A 20,370-nucleotide genomic window follows, 5' to 3' on the forward strand; every position below is an offset into this window, starting at 1 on the left:
TAGACTATCCATGCCCAGTTCCAGCAACCTTTCCTCGTATGACCTGGTCTCTAGTCCCCTTATCATTTTAGAATTCTGGGAGTTGAAGTCCACAAAGTGAAGAACAGTTGCAGGAACTGGGCATGGCCAGTTTAATGAAAAGAAGGACCAGGGGAGATATGATAGCAGTGTTCCAATATCTCATGGGTTGCCCCAAAGAAGAAGGACTCAACCTATTCTCCAGAGCACCTGAAGGCAGCAGAACAAGAAGCAACAGGTGGAAACTAATCAAGGAGTCAAGCAACTTAGAATTAAGGAGAGATTTCCTGGCATTGAGAACAATTAATCAGTGGAACAGCTTGCCTCCAGATGTTGTAAATGCCCAAACACTGAAAGTTTTTAAGCAGATGTTGGAGAACAATCTGTCTGAAATAGGGTTTCCTCCCTAAGCAGGGGGTTGGACTAGAAGACCTCCAAGGTGCCTTCCAACTCTGTTGTAGTAGTACTGTAGTAGTAGTAATAGTTGTTGTTATTATCAATATCAATATTAATATTATAAGTTGCCAGGTCTGTAACCTCTTGCCTTTGACTTACAATTGGGACCAGAACTCCAGCCACTAAGCAAAACAGTTCTTAATTAAGGCATATCCAGTTTTAGAATATATTTTTTTGCTGTGGTCATTAAGCGAATCATCATGTTCTTTAAGGGAATCTCATGGTTACTAAATGAATTCGGCTTCTCCCATTAACTCATCATAAATATTAGTCACTTGCCAAGCATGTGAATTTTGATCACGTGACCATGAAGATGCTGCAATGGTCGTAAATATGAAAAACAGCCATAAGTCAGTTTTTTTCAGGGACATTGTAACTTCAAATGTCATTAAATGAACTGTTGTAAGTCAAGGATGGTGTGTAAATAGGGCAAAGATGACACTGCACAGTTGTCTGTATGATCTGAGGACCATAGACATACTCCAAATATAGAAACATATAAACATAGAAGACTGACAGCAGAAAAAGACCTCATGGTCCATCTAGTCTGCCCTTATACTATTTCCTGTATTTTATCTTACAATGGATATATGTTTATCCCAGGCATGTTTAAATTCAGTTACTGTGGATTTATCTACCACGTCTGCTGGAAGTTTGTTCCAAGGATCTACTACTCTTTCAGTAAAATAATATTTTCTCATGTTGCTTTTGATCTTTCCCCCAACTAACTTCAGATTGTGTCCCCTTGTTCTTGTGTTCACTTTCCTATTAAAAACACTTCCCTCCTGGACCTTATTTAACCCTTTAACATATTTAAATGTTTCGATCCTGTCCCCCCTTTTCCTTCTGTCCTCCAGACTATACAGATTGAGTTCATTAAGTCTTTCCTGATACGTTTTATGCTTAAGACCTTCCACCATTCTTATAGCGCGTCTTTGGACCCGTTCAATTTTGTCAATATCTTTTTGTAGGTGAGGTCTCCAGAACTGAACATAGTATTCCAAATGTGGTCTCACCAGCACTCTATATAGCGGGATCATAATCTCCCTCTTCCTGCTTGTTATACCTCTAGCTATGCAGCCAAGCATCCTACTTGCTTTCCCTACCGCCTGACTGCACTGTTCACCCATTTTGAGACTGTCAGAAATCACTACCCCTAAATCCTTCATTTCTGAAGTTTGGCTAACACAGAACTGCCAATACAATACATAAATATTTTGGATGAATAAATCAAACACGTGGCACAAGATTTTTATTAATTTAATTTACTTATTATTAGTTTAATTTATTTATTATTAATTTAATTTATATGCCGCCCAACTCCCAAAGGACTCTGGGCGGATAGCTTACAATAAGGGTGTATAATAAAGATAGACAATATTGTTTTTTATTTATTTATTGTATGGCACATTCCCATTGTATTTCAGTAAAAAGGAACAGGGGTAAAAGAAAAAACGCAGAATATAAAAACTGAAATCTTAACAAGAAGATTACAAAGAGATATCTAAGTTACAAATATAATTTTACTTCATTTTGTTGGAGCCAGGAAACCAGCAAAATCTCCCATTATACACTCAGTTTCGGCACTCAAAACTCAAAACTACTGAGTCAAAACTTAGTTTTGACTCAGTAGTGTCAACCCCTAACCCCCAACATTTTTCCCTTAGACTATCCACGATTGACCTCTGCAGGTTCCTAAGAGGTCAGTAAGGGGCGTGCATAAGTGAACTAGTGTGCCTTCCGTCCCCTGTCCAATTGTCTCTCCTTATCTCATTTATCTTTTCTTCCTTTCATATAGAATAGAATAGAATAGAATTTTTATTGGCCAAGTGTGATTGGACACACAAGGAATTTGTCTTGGTGCATATGCTCTCAACGTACATAAAGTAAAATATACATTTGTCAAGAATCATGTGGTACAACACTTAATGATTGTCATAGGGGTCAAATAAGCAATGAAGAAGCAATATTAATAAAAATCTTAGGATATAAGCAACAAGTTACAATCATATAGTCATCATGGGAGGAAATGGGTGATAGGAATGATGAGAAAAACTAGTAGAATAGAAGTGCAGATTTAGTAGAAAGTCTGACAGTGTTGAGGTATTTGTTTAGTAGAGTGATGGCGTTCGGGGAAAAACTGTTCTTGTGTCTAGTTGTCTTGGTGTGCAGTGCTCTGTAGCGACGTTTTGAGGGTAGGAGTTGAAACAATTTGTGTCCAGGATGTGAGGGGTCAGTAAATATTTTACCCGCTCTCTTTTTGACTCGTGCAGTATACAGGTCCTCAATGGAAGGCAGGTTGGCAGCAATTGCTTTTTCTGCAGTTTTGATTCTCCTCTGAAGTCTGTGTCGGTCCTGTTGGGTTGCAGCACCAAACCAGACAGTTATAGAGGTGCAGATGACAGACTCAATGATTCCTCTGTAGAACTGAATCAGCAGCTCCTTGGGCAGTTTGAGCTTCCTGAGCTGGCGCAGAAAGAACATTCTTTGTTGTGCTTTTTTGATGATGTTTTTGATGTTAGGTGACCATTTTAGGTCTTGAGATATGATAGAACCTAGAAATTTGAAGGTCTCTACTGTTGATACTGTGTTGTCTAGTATTGTGAGAGGTGGAAGGGTGGAAGGGTTTCTCTTAAAGTCTACCACCATTTCTACGGTTTTGAGTGTGTTCAGTTCTAGATTGTTCTGGTCACACCACAAGGATAGTTGTTCAACTTCCCGTCTGTATGCGGATTCATCATTGTCTCGAATGAGTCCGATCACTGTTGTATCATCTGCAAACTTCAGTAGTTTAACAGATGGATCGTATGAGATGCAGTCATTAGTGTATAGAGAGAAGAGAAGTGGTGAGAGTACACAGCCTTGGGGGGCACCTGTACTAATTGTACATATATCTGATGTGATTTTTCCTAGCTTCACCTGCTGCTTCCTGTCTGTTATATCTTTTCTTCTCTCCTTTTCTTTGAATATATTACTACATATCTATTCCCTTCTATGTATATTATGTATTGAACAAAATGAATAAATAAAATAAATAAAATTAAATTAAAAAAAATAAATTTTGTTACTGTGGGTTGATAATATTGTACTGTTGATGGCCCATTTCTGAATTCTGACTTGTTTGTTCTTTCTTCCCTTGATATAGATTACAGTTTCTGGCGGTGGGCTCCCCCCGGTCAGTACCCTCACCAACATCCACAGCTTTTCCCATCACATCCCACAACAATCCCAGAACCTCATTATGACACCTTTATCAGGAGTCATGGCTATCACGCAAAGTAAGTGCTTTAGGAGTTAGACAAATGTCGTCTTGTTCTTAGAATTATTCATGATGATCTCTTTCCTTGTAAAGCACCATCAGGAAGCAAGGAGCTTTTTTTACAGAGTCCAAAAGGACAGGATCCTGTCTGAGAGACTTTGCAGGATATTTACTCTCTCTTCTTTTCTTCTTCCGGCAATTGTTGCTGCCTGTTGTAGCACGGCACTGGGTTCCATTGGTGCTAGTCTCCAATTGCTCAGTAAATATTTAAGAGAGAAATATTGATTTTTGGTGCACTGTCAGAAAAGAAGGAAATTGAGATTTTTAAAAAATGAATCACTGATCAGATCCAAAGAGGCGAAAGAAAGAAAGAGAGGGAGGGAGAGGGAGGGAGGGAGAGAAAGAAAGAAGGAAAGAAAGAAAAAAGAAAGAAAGAAAGAAAGAAAGGAGAAGGGAGGGGGAGGGAGAGGGAGAGGGGAGGGAGGGAGAAAAAAGAAAGAGAAATTAAATAAATAAGGAAAGAAAGGAAGGGACAGAGGGGGAAGGAGGGAGAAGAAATAGAAAGAAAGAAAGAAAGAAAGAAGAAAAAAGAGAAAGAGAAAGAGAAAGCAAGAAAGAGAGAAAGAGAGAAAGAAGAAAGAGAGAGAGAGAGGGAAAGAAAGAAGGAAGGGAGGGAGGGAGGAAAGAAATACCTTTTTATTTTATTAAGGTATTCAATTAAGACATCAACTACTTATTATGATAGAGGTTTTATGCAAAAACCATATACAGTGATACCTTGTCTTACGAACTTAATTGGTTCCAGGAGGAGGTTTGTTAGGGTGAAAAGTTCGTAAGACGAAACAATGTTACCCATAGGAATCAATGGAAAACCGATTGCTGCGTGCAAGCCCAAAATTCACCACTTTTTCAAGCCAAAGTGCCCGTTTTTTCAATCCTGGGATTCCCCTGAGGCTCCCCTCCATGGGAAACACCACCTCCACTTCCGTATTTTTGCGATGCTATAGGGGAATCCCAGGATCGCAAAAACGGGTGCTTCGCTGGCAACGGAAGTCTGGAGGTGGGGTTTCCCAGCGAGGGGAGCCTCAGCGAAATCGCAGCATTGCAAAAACATGGAAGTCCGGAGGTGAGGTTTCCCGTGGAGTGGATTCTCAGGGAAATCTCAGGATCGCAAAAACGGGCGCTTCGCTTGCAATGGAAGTCCGGAGGCCTGGCATCCCAGTGGCGGTGGCAGGTTCGGAAGGTGGAAAAAGTTCATAAGGAGAGGCAAAAAAATCACGAACCCCGGGTTCGTATCTCGAAATATTTGTATGATGAGGGGTTCATAAGACGAGGTATCAGTGTATTTGTATTTTTTAATATCGTTCATGCTCAAATTTCTCTTTTATGATTTGTACATGGAGACACATATGTATTGTGGTGGTGTTCTTTCTTCAATAAATAATTTTTTAAAAAAGAAAGAATAATAAATAATAATAAAGCATAAAACGTATCAGGAAAGACTTAATGAACTCAATCTGTACAGTCTGGAGGACAGAAGGAAAAGGGGGGACATGATCGAAACATTTAAATATGTTAAAGGGTTAAATAAGGTCCAGGAGGGAAGTGTTTTTAATAGGAAAGTGAACACAAGAACAAGGGGACACAATCTGAAGTTAGTTGGGGGAAAGATCAAAAGCAACATGAAAAAATATTATTTTACTGAAAGAGTAGTAGATCCTTGGAACAAACTTCCAGCAGACGTGGTTGGTAAATCCACAGTAACTGAATTTAAACATGCCTGGGATAAACATATATCCATTGTAAGATAAAATACAGGAAATAGTATAAGGGCAGACTAGATGGACCATGAGGTCTTTTTCTGCCGTCAGTCTTCTATGTTTCTATGTTTCTATAATGCCTTGCAAAATCAGGTTCCAGACTATTCAAGTTGAAGAAATTTCACCTTGGAAATTGCAGAGAGGCTGTGGGTATTGCAGGGTAAATCCAAAGACTTTGGAGCTTCCTAATCAAACGCCTCGAATTGTCTCTCTGTCTTTCAGGCCTAAACAGTTCGCAGGCCCAGAGCGTCCCTGTCATCAACAGCGTAGCCCTACAACCCGTCCAGTTCTCCCAACAGCTGCACAGCCCACACCAGCAGTCAATCATGCAACAGTCGACCAACCCGATGGCTCAACAGCCGTTCATGGCGGCGGTGACACAGCTGCAGAATTCACACAGTAAGATTCTTTTGGGGTGTTGGCTGAAATAGAAGGGCGGAAGCTGGGAGAAGCCACAGTAACAGAGGCCGAAAGCACAGCAAGATGCTCGTCTCCCTCTCAATCAGGAAGGAAGCCACCCAAACCCCTTGAAATTTTTCTCATGTACAGATGATCCCATTTGTGTTTTATTCTAATTACATTCGCCAGACCAATCCTTGAATACAGCTCATCGGTCTGGAACCCGCACTACATTTCGGACATAAACACTCTAGAAAATGTCCAGAGATACTTTACTAGAAGAGCCCTCCCACCCTAGGTTTAGAAAACTTAGAACTACGTCCCCTTAAACACTACCTAAGCATAGCTCATAAAATCCCAGCGACCAGTTAGGTCCCACAGAGTGGGTCTTCTCCGGGTCCCGTCAACCAAACAATGTCGCTTGGCGGGACCCAGAGGAAGAGCCTTCTCTGTGGTGGCCCCGACCCTCTGGAACCAACTCCGCCCAGAGATTAGAATTGCCCCCACCCTCCTTGCCTTTCGTAAGCTGCTTAAAACCCACCTCTGCCGCCAGGCATGGGGGAACTAAGATACACTTTCCCCCTAGGCCTTCACAATTTTATGTATGGTATGTTTGTATGTATGATTGGTTTTTATATAATGGGTTTTTAACTGTTTTTTTAGTATTGGATTTTGTTGTACTGTTTTACTGCTGTTGTTAGCCGCCCCGAGTCTGCAGAGAGGGGCAGCATACAAATCCAATAAATAAATAAATAAATGAATGAATGAATGAATGAATGAATGAATGAATAAATAAATAAATAAATAAATAAATAAAATCATGTGCTACAATGTCCTTCCTGTCAACGACTACTTCAGCTTCAACCACAACAACACACGAGCACATAAAAGATGCAAACTCAAAGTAAACCGCTCCAAAATCGACTGCGGAAAATACAACATTAGTAACCGAGTAGTTGATGCATGGAACTCACTACCAGACTCTGTGTATCATCACCTAACCCCAAAACTTTACCCTTAGATTGTCCACTGTTGACCTCTCCCGATTACTAAGCAGTCAGTAAGGGGCGTGCATAAGTGCACCAATGTGCCTTCCGTCCCCTGTCCTAATGTTTCTCTTTTACTAGTACTGTATCATGTATATAAATATTGTTATATCTTTGTATACTACCTATATGTACCCATACAAAACAAACAAACAAACAAATAAATGTTGAGACTTTGAAAAGTTGCTGATTTATCCCTTGAAGGCATAGCAATTTGGTTCTATTTGGAATAAAATATTCGGTGGGAAAGCAATTTATGACTGTAGTCTAAAATCATTGTCATTCTTTTCATCTCTCTGACTTTGTCTCTATCACTCTTTTTCACACACAAGCAAACACACACACAACACACGCACAAGAATGACTGTTGACCTTTTCCCCCACAGTGTACACGCACAAGCAAGAACCTCCTCAGTATTCTCACACATCACGGTTCCCTTCAGCGATGGTGGTCACGGATACCAGCAGCCTCAGTTCACTAACCAACATGTCTTCCAATAAACAGGTAAAGAGATGTAATGTTATTGGGGGGAAATACTTGACTTACAACCACAATTGGAATCAGAATTTCAGTTGCTAAGTGGGGCGATTATTACAGAATACATGAAGAATTGGACTACCTTTGAAAAGTGTTCGGAAACTTCAGATCGTGCAGAATGCGGCTGCGAGAGCAGTCATGGGCTTTCCCAAATATGCCCATGTTACACCAACACTCCGCACTCTGCATTGGTTGCCGATCAATTTCCAGTCACAATTCAAAGTGTTGGTTATGACCTATAAAGCCCTTCATGGCATCGGACCAGAATATCTCCGGAACGCCTTCTGCTGCACGAATCCCAGCGACCGATTAGGTCCCACAGAGTCGGCCTTCTCCGGGTCCCGTCAACTAAACAATGTCGGTTGGCGGGCCCCAGGGGAAGAGCCTTCTCTGTGGCGGCCCCGACTCTCTGGAACCAGCTCCCCCCAGAGATTAGAACTGCCCCTACCCTCCTTGCCTTTCGTAAACTCCTCAAAGCCCACCTTTGTCGTCAGGCATGGGGGAATTGAGATATCTCCCCCGGGCCTATGTAATTTATGTATGGTATGTTTGTCGGTATGTTTGCTTAAAAATGGGGTTTTCTTAACTACTTTAAATTTTAAAATGTAAATTATTAGATAGAAACATAGAAACATAGAAGACTGACGGCAGAAAAAGACCTCATGGTCCATCTAGTCTGCCCTTATACTATTTCCTGTGTTTTATCTTAGGATGAATATATGTTTATCCCAGACATGTTTAAATTCAGTTACTGTGGATTTACCAACCACGTCTGCTGGAAGTTTGTTCCAAGGATCTACTACTCTTTCAGTGAAATAATATTTCCTCACATTGCTTTGTTATGTTAGATTTGTTTGTTAGATTTGTTATGAATTGTTTTATTATATTGTGAGCCGCCCCGAGTCTACGGAAAGGCATACAAATTTAATCTAATAAATAAATTGACAAGCAGCCTAATTTTGGTTGCATGACCATGGGAATGCTATAGAAGTCATAAGTGCAAGGACAGGTTGTAGGAGGAATTTGAGTTGATCAAATGGCTGTCTCATTTTATGACCATGACGGCATAGAACCATAATGGGCAGGCCCCATTAATGGCAGGTGTTAGAGTTGCATTTAGAAACTACCTGTCCCGAAGAAGAAAAGATATCAGGAACTGGAGAGGTTTTGGAATTAAGACACTACAGCAGGAATTCTTCAGAAAACTTTTACTTCTTCTTAGTATCAAAACTATACTCTCTATTCTATATTATAGAACACCAAACTATCTTGCTAGATGACTCTACCACTGCTAACCATAAACTACAACAAACCACCACTGACCACAAGCCACACGTATGCAAAGGTGCATTACAGTATATACAGATCTTGACCAATCAGGTCACAGCACATTCTGCTGATCCACCATAACTCAGCGTTCCTTTTACTTTACACTAATTACAACCTTTTTCACTGTAACTGGAATATTACCTCTGGTACTAATCCTGACAGCAGACCCCATAATGGCAGGCCCCATTTTGGCCGTATGTTGAGGAATACAGTGGTACCTCTACTTAAGAACTTAATTCGTTCCGGGACCAGATTCTTAAGTAGAAAAGTTTGTAAATAGAAGCAATTTTTCCTATAGGAATCAATGTAAAAGCAAATAATGCGTGCAAACCCATTAGGAAAGAAATAAAAGCTCAGAATTTGGGTGGGAGGAGGAGGAGGAAGAAGAAGAGGAGGACAGTCGCTGCGGAAGGAAGAAGGTGAGGGGAATAAAAAAAAATCCAAAACTTTTAAGGCTTAAAAAAAAAGAGGGACTCTGAGATGGAGAGGAGGAGCACGCACCTCCAATACACCCGGCGCGAGGCTGCCTCCCATACACTGCGCCAGAGAGAGAAACCCAGGGGGAATGGCAGGAAACTGGCCGGGCCTTCATGCTGCTCTCAAATTTCCTGGGAAATTTTTCCGGGCTTGGGTTCTTAACTAGAAAATGATTCTTAAGAAGATGCAAAAAAATCTCGAACATCCGGTTCTTATCTAGAAAAGTTCTTAAGTAGAGGCGTTCTTAAGTAGAGGTACCACTGTACTTGCATGGTAGAGTTCAAGAGCTAAGGCACTCAGGGCAGTGGTGGGAGTCAGCCGGTTCGGATCGGTTTGGGCGAACTGGTAGTTGCGACTTGTGGGTGGGCCTGCCTACCCACCTGGGCGCAATCCCGTCCTATATCACTGTGTTTTTGGTGCCACACAAATGCACAGATAGTGCACGGGAACAAATGACCATGTGGTTTGACATCACATGCATACATGGACAGTACACAGGAGCAAATTGCTGTGTTTTGTGATACTGCACCCATGTGCAGATGGCGTGCGCACATTCACATTTCAGGTGCTGGCCAAACCAGTTACCGGTATGTGAAGCCCACCTCTGACTCAGTGGATGTCCCTGGAGGAATAACAAAATAACAGAATTGCAAGGAGCTTTGAAGGTCTTCTAGTCTAATGATTTTCAACCTTTTTTTGAGCCGCAGCACATTTTTTACATTTACAAAATCCTGGGGCACACCACCAACCAAAATGACACTCTAAGAAAGTACATATTATACATATTATCCCCACCGTGTGTGTGTGTGTGTGTGTATACACACTCTTGAACCATTTCCAAAAACTTTTTCTTTGGGTGCTTTTTATCATATGTTTTAAATTAAGAGTAGCTTCTCTCTCTCTTTTGTTTCTCTCTTTCCTCTCATTCTCTGCCTCAATCATTTTCTCATTTCTCTTTTTTCTCTCCTTTTTTCTCTCATTTCTCTCTCTCTCTCCCTTCCTCTCCTTCTGTCTCTCTCTCTTGTTTTCTTTCTCTCTCTTTTGCTTTCTTTCTTTCTCTCTCTCTCTCTTTCTCTCTTGCTTTCTTTCTCTTTCTCTCCCTCGTCTCTCTCTGTCTCTCTCTCTCGCTTTCCTTTTCTCTCTTGCTTTCTCTCTCTCTCTCTTGCTTTCTTTCTCTTTTTCTCTCTCTTTCTCTCTTGCTTTCTTTCTCTTTCTCTCCCCCCACTCTCTGTCTCTCTTTCTCTCTTGCTTTCTTTTTCTCTCTTTCTCTCTTGCTTTCTTTCTCTCTTTCTCTCTTTCTCTCTTGCTTTCTTTCTCTTTCTCTCCCCCCTCTCTCTGTCTCTCTCTCTCTTGCTTGCTTTCTCTCTTTCTCTCTCTCTTTCTCTCTTGCTTGCTTTCTCTCTTTCTCTCTCTCTTTCTCTCTTTCTTTCTTTCTCTTTTTCTCTCTCTTTCTCTCTTGCTTTCTTTCTCTTTCTCTCCGCCCACTCTCTCTGTCTCTCTTTCTCTCTTGCTTTCTTTCTCTCTTTCTCTCTCTCTTTCTCTCTTGCTTTCTTTCTCTTTCTCTCCCCCCCACTCTCTGTCTCTCTTTCTCTCTTGCTTTCTTTCTCTCTTTCTCTCTTTCTCTCTCTCTTTCTTTCTCTTTCTCTCCCCCTCTCTCTCTGTCTCTCTCTCTCGCTTTCCTTTTCTCTCTTGCTTTCTCTCTCTCTCTCTCTCTCTTGCTTTCTTTCTCTTTTTCTCTCTCTTTCTCTCTTTCTTTCTTTCTCTTTCTCTCCCCCCACTCTCTGTCTCTCTTTCTCTCTTGCTTTCTTTTTCTCTCTTTCTCTCTTGCTTTCTTTCTCTCTTTCTCTCTCTCTCGCTTTCTCTCTTGCTTTCTTTCTCCTTCTCTCCCCCCTCTCTCTGTCTCTCTCTCTCTCTTGCTTGCTTTCTCTCTTTCTCTCTTTCTTTCTTTTTCTCTCTTGCTTTCTCTCTCTCTTTCTCTCTTTCTTTCTCTTTCTCTCTCTCTTTGTCTCTCACTCTCTTTCTCTCTCTTGCTTTCTTTCTCTCTCTCTTGCTTTCTTTCTCTCTTTCTCTCTCCCCTCTTGCGGTACACCTGACCATGTTCCGCGGCGCACTAGTGTGCCATGGCACACTGGTTGAAAAACACTGTTCTAATCCAACCCCCTGCTCAAGCAGGAGACCCTATATGATTTCACGCAAATTGCCGCCCAGTTTGCTCCCTTTTCAGCATTTGGTGCGACACATAAACGTGTACAATCCCTTTTGGGAACTTGGTGCCGAAAAAGTTCACCATCACTGGGTGAAGAAATCACCTACCTTTACACAAAGAAAAAACCCCACACACCCATGAAGGCCTCCTGGTTTTTACACTTCTTGATATTATAGCACTTTAGCATCTCTATGAAAAATAAACCCATAAACCTGTCCGCTCATTTTTATTTATTTATTTTTTGTGATGAAAAATGTTTCCAGAGCAGACAAAAAGCCTCTTTTCTTCTTCTCTTTCATTTTTCAAAGGCTGCTTTGCAGACTGTGGGAAATATGTGGCCTCTATCGATTGTTAGATAGTTCGAAGAGAAAACCTTGAACTTCTCAACAGATAAGCTGGCATGTGGGTTTCCCCCTCCCTTGGAGAGACTTGTGCCAAAAATCATAATAATGGGGTGTGTTCACCAATGTTTGGAATGCACCACTTTTGAATTCTGAGGCAGGTAGTCCTCAACATACAACCACAATTGAGACCAATGTTTCTGTTGTTAAGTGAGTTTTATGACCTACCTTGCCACCGTTGTTCAGCAAATCACTGCTGTTGCTAAGTTAATAACTTGGTTGTAAAGTGAATCCGGCTTTCTGATTGACTTTGCTTGCTGCGAGGTCACAAAAGATGATGACATGACAGTGCAGCCGTTATTATTATTATTATTATTATTATTATTATTATTATTATTATTATTATTATTAATTGGATTTGTATGCCGCCCCTCTCCGCAGACTCGGGGCGGCTAACAACAGTGGTAAAACAACATGAACAATCCAATTAATAAAAACAACTTTAAAAACCCCTTATTATAAAAAACCAAACATACACACAAACATACCATGCATAACTTGTAATAGCCTAGGGGGAAAGGATAACTCAACTCCCCCATCATAAATACATTGGCATGCTTCTCCATTTTGATCATGGTGATGCTGCAACGGTCGTATGTATGAAAACTGGTCGTAAGTTACTTGGTCCAATGCCGTTGTAACTTTTTATAACTGTCACTAATGAATGGTTAGAAGCAGGGACAGGTTCCTCTTACCTGCCTCCGGGTGCACTGCACAGGGACCATCATGTTTTGCACATCTGCTTGCTATCTGTTTTCATAAGAGCACCTCCCTTATGAAACCAGGTTGCAACGCCTTGGTCTCTTCAGCCTTGAAAGATGGTGTTTAAGGGGTGACTGGATCAAAGTGTATAAAATCATGCACAGGATAGAAAAGGTGGATAGAGAAAAATTCTTTTCTCTATCACAAAATAAGAGGACAAGGGGGCCCTCCCTAAAGCTCATAGGAAAGAAAGTGAGGACAAATCAAGGGAAATATTTCTTCACCCAGAAAGTCGTTGGTTTATGGAATTCACTTCCGGAAGAGGTCGTGACAGCTGTCAGCCTGGATAGCTTCAAGGCAGGATTAGACAGATTCATGGGTGCCAAGTGTTGATGGTTATTGAAACCGATGTCCATGTGCCGCCTCTATGTTGGCCGGGGGGGAGGGGCACCCACAGGTCGCTATTACCGGTTCGCCCAAACCGCTCCAAACCAGCTGAATGCCACCTCTGGTAGTGTAACTGAATCTCTGCTTGTTTGTTTTTTTAAATTAAATTCAGAGAGAGAAAAAGAGAGAGAAAAAATGGAGCTCCACCCAATTTGCACTGGAAGTTGAAAGAAAACGCAGGGCATCCTGCATAAGCCACGCCGACAGCATGGTCGTAAAAAATTTGGTAGCCCTTCACTGGTTCTAGTCCTGCTTTAGGCACCCAGCCAGATAGGTGACTTTGAGCCAGTCCAACACTCTCAGCCCCAGGAAGCAAGCAATGGCGAACCTGTTCTGAAAAAACCACGCCAAGCAAATCACAAGGGCTTGTCCAGGCCAGGAGTCAGCACTGACTCACATGAACACATACACAAAAAAGATAGATTCTGTGTGGCTTACCGTATTTCCAGTAAATAACGCAATGTGCAATATTTTCACCCGAAGGATGTAGGAACCGCTAACCCGCCTATCTCCATCAGTCAGGCAGTCACGCGCATCCAGGCTCCAGGAGGAGGCCATTTCCTTAGAAGGCCTTTGCTGATTCATCTGCAGGCACTCAACCCTAACTTTGCCCTTGATCGATGATTCTCCCCAGCCCGTCCGGTTAACTTTGATGCTGGCTTGTTCAAACAAGCCTGCCTGGATTCAAGGAAGCATTTCCTTCATCAAAACCTTAAGCAAGACACAACTTGTCGGGGCCTTTCTGGGGATCCTGAGTAGCAGGGCAGAAAACTCAGTTTCCTGGCTTTGGAAAAAAAGAACTTGGGCGTCCTCCTCGATCCACAGCTCACATTAGAGAACCATCTTTCAGCTGTGGTGAGGGGGTCGTTTGCCCAGGTTCGCCTGGTGCACCAGTTGTGGCCCTATTTGGACCGGGAGTCACTGCTCACAGTCACTCATGCCCTCATCACCTCGAGGCTCGACTACTGTAATGCTCTCTACATGGGGCTACCTCTGAAGAGTGTTCGGAAACTTCAGATCGTGCAGAATGCAGCTGCGAGAGCCATCATGGGCTTCCCTAGGTATGCCCATATTACACCAACACTCCGCAGTCTGCATTGGTTGCCGGTCAGTTTCCGGTCACAATTCAAAGTGTTGGTTATGACCTATAAAGCCCTTCATGGCACCAGGCCAGATTATCTCAGGGACTGCCTTCTGCTGCACGAATCCCAGCAACCAGTTACGTCCCACAGAGTGGGCCTTCTCCGGGTCCCGTCAACTAAACAATCTCGGTTGGCAGGGCCCAGGGGAAGAGCCTTCTCTGTGGCGGCCCCGACCCTCTGGAACCAACTCCCCGCAGAGATTAGAATAGCCCCCACCCTCCTTGCCTTTCGTAAGCTCCTCAAAACCCACCTCTGCCGTCAGGCATGGGGGAATTAAGATAATCTTTACCCCTAGGCTTCTACAATTTATGCATGGTATGTTTGTATGTATGATTGGTTTTATAACAAGGGTTTTTAGCTGTTGTAGTATTGGATTTTTACATTCTGTTTTTTGTCACTGTTGTTAGCCGCCCCGAGTCCACGGAGAGGGGCGGCATACAAATCCAATTAATAATAATAATAATAATAATAATAATAATAATAATAATAATAATAATAATTATTATTATTATTACTATTTTTAAAAATGTTGCCGGACGTCAATTTGATGGCGGTCAACATTTGGGCATTTCTGCTTTGATGTTCCCCAAACAGGCTTCTTGTCATCTCTGCATGCAGGGTTTTACAACAGCGGTGAAATCTACTTACCTTTCCTAGCGGTTCGAAAGCATGTACTTTTTCATCTCTGTGCATGCACAGAAGGCTTTGCGCATGCAAATGGCAATGTCTATGCTGCGGCTGCTACTGGTTTTCCAAAACACTGGCGGCAGTATTGGGTTGAAGGGGGGGGCAAGAGCGTTTCAGTAGCGAAAATGGAGCTGCGCACACAGCTCTGGGTGACCAGTGTGCGTTCGTGTGCATCAGAGCATGATTTGGCGCCTGCGCATGCGCAGGAAGCAATATGTTGTGAGAGGATGTGCAGATGCGTGAGATTTGGGGGATTTTTTGCTTCCGTTCATGCACAGAAACATTTTTTGGTCGACGGGACTCGGAGAAGGCCAACTCTGTGGGACCTTATCGGCTGCTGGGATTCGTGCGGTAGAAGGCGGTTCCGGAGGTATTCTGGTCCAATGCCTTGAAGGGCTTTAAAGGTCATTACCAACACTTTGAAGTGTCGGAAAAAGTGACCTGATGATCATTTTTCACAGTTATGACCATTGTGGGCCTCCCCGTGGTCACAGAAGGAATAGAATAGAATAGAATAGAATAGAATAGAATAGACCTACAAAAAGATATTGATAAAACTGAACGGGTCCAAAGACGGACTACAAGAATGGTGGAAAGTCTTAAGCCTAAAACGTATCAGGAAAGACTTCATGAACTCAATCTGTCTAGTCTGGAGGACAGAAGGAAAAGGGGGGACATGATCGAAACATTTAAATATGTTCAAGGGTTAAATAAGGTTCAGGAAGGAAGTGTTTTCAATAGGAAAGTGAACACAAGAACAAGGGGGCACAATCTGAGGTTAGTTTGGGAAATCAGAAGCAATGTGAGGAAATATTATTCTACTGAAAGAGTAGTAGATGCTTGGAACCAATTCCCAGCAGACGTGGTTGGTAAATCCACAGTAACTGAATTTAAATATGCCTGGGATAAACATAGATCCATCCTAAGATAAAATACAGGAAGTAGCATAAAGGCAGACTTAGATGGACCATGAGGTCTTTTTCTGCCGTCAATCTTCTATGTTTCTATGGTTGTTCAATCTCTTCTTAAAAACATCCAGCATTGGCGTTTCCACAACTTCTGGTGGCAAGCCGTTCCACTGGCTAACTGTCCTCACTGTTAGGAAGTCTCTCCTTAATTCCAGGTTGCTTCTTGTCCTTGATTTCATTCAATTAGATTCTCTCTCCTGATCTAAGCCGCTTCCTCACATTCTAATCTCCTTTAACCTTTTCCCCCCTGTTTTTTTCCCCCTCTCAGTGTCCGTTACAAGCCTGGTGATATTCCATCCCGTTCCCTGTGCCTTTAAGCAACTGGAAATTACTTTTTCCACAACGTCCTGCCTGGCCACCATGAGATCTTGCGGCGGCTGCAGCAAAGCCCGAGTAGCTTGCTTTCGCTTGATCCCAAAGAGATCCCGCTCAGCCTGGAAAGAAGATTAGAAGTCTCTGTGCTGCTGGGTCTTTCTTCAAGGGATCCAGAACATGGATCTGCCAGACGAAGCATTTCCTGCGGTGTTTTCCAAGACTTATGGCCTCCAGGATGCCGAAATATTTTCCCTGAGAGCATCTGCACCAAAGACAAATCCCTTGCGTGTCCAGTCACACTGGGCCAATAAAGAACTCTACTCTATTCTATTCTCCTGGAGGATAATGTGTTTCTTTAAGCAACACCAGAGCAAAACGCACAAGAGCCAAACGAGAAGCTTGGAAAAGAGCCTAAAGCTGGAGATCAACCGTATTTATAAAGGTGACATCCTTCCACTGGAGAGGACCAGAGAGAGGACTTCGGGTTGCTACGTCAGGTTGCGAAGGGGGAAACCATCACTGCTGTCTGAAGTGAACCAACTGAACTGTATATATCTATATATCTATATATATATGAGGAGTTCGGTATTTCGGCTCTCCCCTCCCCTCCCCTGCCCCACTCCCACTCCTATGCGCAGAGATTTATATTAAAGAAAAGTTAATGTGGTCTATCAAATGGATGTATTAAGAAATTAAGTGCAATGCCTCCCTCCACCTGTACATAGGAATCACGAAATCTCCTGTCGTTTCTCTCTCTGTTGTTTTGTTTTTGTAAGGACTGGGATTCACGTTGCAACGTTTTGGATTGGCAGATCAGAAGAATGAAAGGGAGAAGGGGGGAAATATTTGGGTGAAGCCACATTGATTTTTTGGCGCATCATAAATTCAGCCCGTTAGCCTTTTTTTTTTTGAAGTTTTGGGCTGGCTGATTTCAAAGGGGGGGGGAGACAGGAAGCAGAGTTTGGATGCTTGGAAAGAAGGCATTAGGTTTTTAAGGGCTGCACACTTAATAGAAGTTTAATCCATTTTGCGGATGTGCGTAACACAATATAGCTAGTCCTCAACCTATGACCACATTTGAAACCAGAGCTTCTGTTGCCAAGTGAGCCGGTTGTTAAGTGAATCACGGCTGATTTTACAGTGGTACCTCTACTCACAAATGCCTCTACTTACGAAATTTTCTAGATAAGAACCAGGTGTTCAAGATTTTTTTGCCTCTTCTCGACAACCATTTTCCACTTACAAACCCGAGCCTCCGAAACTGTAACCGGAAAAGGCAGGGAGAAGCCTCCGTGGGGCCTCTCTATGAATCTACTGGGAGGAAACAGGGCCAGAAAAGGCAGGGAGAAGCCTCCGTGGGACCTCTCTATGAATCTACTGGGAGGAAACAGGGCCAGAAAAGGCAGGGAGAAGCCTCCGTGGGACCTCTCTAGGAATCTACTGGGAGGAAACAGGGCCGGAAAAGGCGGTGAGAAGCCTCCGTGGGGCCTCTCTAGGAATCTCCTGGGAGGAAACAGGGCCAGAAAAGGCGGGGAGAAGCCTCCGTGGGGCCTCTCTAGGAATCTCCTGGGAGGAAACAGGGCCAGAAAAGGCGGGGAGAAGCCTCCGTGGGACCTCTCTAGGAATCTCCTGGGAGGAAACAGGGCCAGAAAAGATGGGGAGAAGCCTCCGTGGGACCTCTCTAGGAATCTCCTGGGAGGAAACAGGGCCTCCACCCTCCCTGTGGTTTCCCCAATCACACACATTATTTCCTTTTCATTGATTCATATGGGAAAAATTGCTTCTTCCAAACTTTTCTACTTAAAAACCTGGTCACGGAACGAATTAAGTTCGTAAGTAGAGGTACCACTATGCAACCTATTTTGCCACAGTTGTTATGTGAATCACTGTAGCTATAAGTAAATTGTGGGTTAAACAAATCAGGTTTCCCCCATTGACTACGCTTGGTCACAAACCGAACCACAGCTTGGCATACAGCTGATCCTTGACTTATGACCACAATTGAGTCCAGAATTTATGTTGTTAAGTGAGACATTTGTTAAGTGAGTTTTGCCCCATTTTACGACCTTTCTTGCCACAGCTGTTAAGTGAATCTGGCTTCCCCATTAATTTTGCTCGTCAAAAGTTTGCAAAAAATGATGACATCCTGCAACTGACATAAATATGAACCAGTTGCCAAATGTCCGAATTGTGATCATGTGACCATAGGAATGCTACAATGGTCATCAAGGTGGAAAATGGTCATGTCACTTTTTTCAGCGCCGTTGTAACTCTGAGCAGTCACTAAACAAAAGGTTGTAAGACTACCTTATTTGCCTTAATGTATTTACCATGTCTTTATTGAAATGTATTGTCGAAACACAAGTAATGAATTGGTTCACACTTTGCACTAAACCATGGTTTGCTTATCCATTGGTTATTGCATAATCTGTTGATTGTGGCTGTATACAATATACTAACAATGCCACAAGCCATGTTTCCAAACTTTACACAATAAGGAAAGAGCCAAGCCAACATATTATGGCATAGTGTGTTGCGTTAACCAGCTCCTAAAAGATATCACTCCCTATTTTGGCCATTTTTGCTAATGTCTTCTAATATCACATAGACTTTCATATGATTCCTCCTGTGATGAAATAGAAAACTCAGCTTTGAGTATTCTTATGTGAAGACAGTCCTGTTTTACCAAAAAACCAAAACACCCAACCCCAGACACAAATCTGACTGTCAGTTTCCCTGTTGCTAAAAGCTCCAAGATAATTTGGACTGATCTTTGACCTTCAAATCTGCTCAGACAAGGCATTGAACACATTTAGGAAAGTGAACACAAGAACAAGGGGGCACAATCTGGGGTTAGTTGAGGGAAAGATCAGAAGCAACGTGTCAAAATATTATTTTACCTGAAAGAGTAGTAGATGCATGGAACAAACTTCCAGCAGACGTGGTTGGTAAATCCACAGTAACTGAATTTAAACATGCCTGGGATAAACATCTATCCATCCTAAGATATAAATACAGGAAATGCAAAGCAATGGAAACTGCAGTTTAATGTTTCCAAATGTAAAATAATGCACTTGGGGAAAAGGAATCCTCAATCTGAGTATTGTATTGGCAGTTCTGTGTTTAGCAAAAACTTCAGAAGAGAAGGATTTAGGGGTAGTGATTTCTGACAGTCTCAAAATGGGTGAGCAGTGTGGTCGGGCAGTAGGAAAAGCAAGTAGGATGCTTGGCTGCATAGCTAGAAGTATAACAAGCAGGAAGAGGGAGATTGTGATCCCCTTATATAGAGCGCTGGTGAGACCCCATTTGGAATACTGTGTTCAGTTCTGGAGACCTCACCTACAAAAAGATATTGACAAAATTGAACGGGTCCAAAGACGGGCTACAAGAATGGTGGAAGGTCTTAAGCATAAAACGTATCAGGAAAGACTTCATGAACTCCATCTGTATAGTCTGGAGGACAGAAGGAAAAGGGGGGACATGATCGAAACATTTAAATATGTTAAAGGGTTAAATAAGGTCCAGGAGGGAAGTGTTTTTAATAGGAAAGTGAACACAAGAACAAGGGGACACAATCTGAGATTAGCAGGGGGAAAGATCAGAAGCAACGTGAGAAAATATTATTTTACTGAAAGAGTAGTAGATGCTTGGAAAACTTCCAGCAGACGTGGTTGGTAAATCCACAGTAACTGAATTTAAACATTCCTGGGATAAACATATATCCATCCTAAGATAAAATACAGGAAATAATGTAAGGGCAGAGTAGATGGCCCATGGGGTCTTTTTCTGCCATCAATCTTCTATGTTTCTATAACACATTTTACATCCTTCTCTCTTCTCACTCAACCAAGGAATAGGTTAGATCACAGATTCTCAATCTCAGGGACTTTTAAAATGGGTGGACTTCCTTATGCTGTCTGGGGAATTCTGGGAGTTGATGTTGAGAAACATTGGGTGAGATGGTAATTTTAGGGCACATCCTCCCAGCTTAGTTGCCGTATCCTCCTTCCACCTACGGAGAGAAATATAAAATCTTTATTTATTTATTGTTAGAGTTGAAAGGGACCATGAAGGCCATCGAGTTCAACCCCCTGCCCAAGCAGGAACCCTATAGTACACCAGTCAAGTGGCAGTTCAATCTTCTCTTAAAAATGTCCAGA

The 20,370-nt window shown here is 42.4% G+C and overlaps 1 protein-coding gene across 2 annotated transcripts in view; it reads left to right on the forward strand.

The window, feature by feature from the left end:
* Positions 1-18,604, forward strand: part of HNF1B (HNF1 homeobox B) — a 134,525-nt gene extending 115,921 nt beyond the window's left edge. For both annotated transcript variants that reach the window (XM_070735279.1, XM_070735280.1), the window contains exons 6-9: positions 3,620-3,752; positions 5,776-5,952; positions 7,385-7,503; positions 16,164-18,604. In XM_070735279.1, coding sequence (XP_070591380.1) covers positions 3,620-3,752; positions 5,776-5,952; positions 7,385-7,503; positions 16,164-16,184 — 450 coding nt within the window. In that variant the 3' untranslated portion in view covers positions 16,185-18,604. The remainder of the gene's footprint in view (positions 1-3,619; positions 3,753-5,775; positions 5,953-7,384; positions 7,504-16,163) is intronic.
* The last annotated feature ends 1,766 nt before the right edge of the window (positions 18,605-20,370 follow it).

The sequence above is a fragment of the Erythrolamprus reginae genome, chromosome 1, assembly GCF_031021105.1.
Source record: "Erythrolamprus reginae isolate rEryReg1 chromosome 1, rEryReg1.hap1, whole genome shotgun sequence".
NCBI lineage: Eukaryota > Metazoa > Chordata > Lepidosauria > Squamata > Dipsadidae > Erythrolamprus > Erythrolamprus reginae.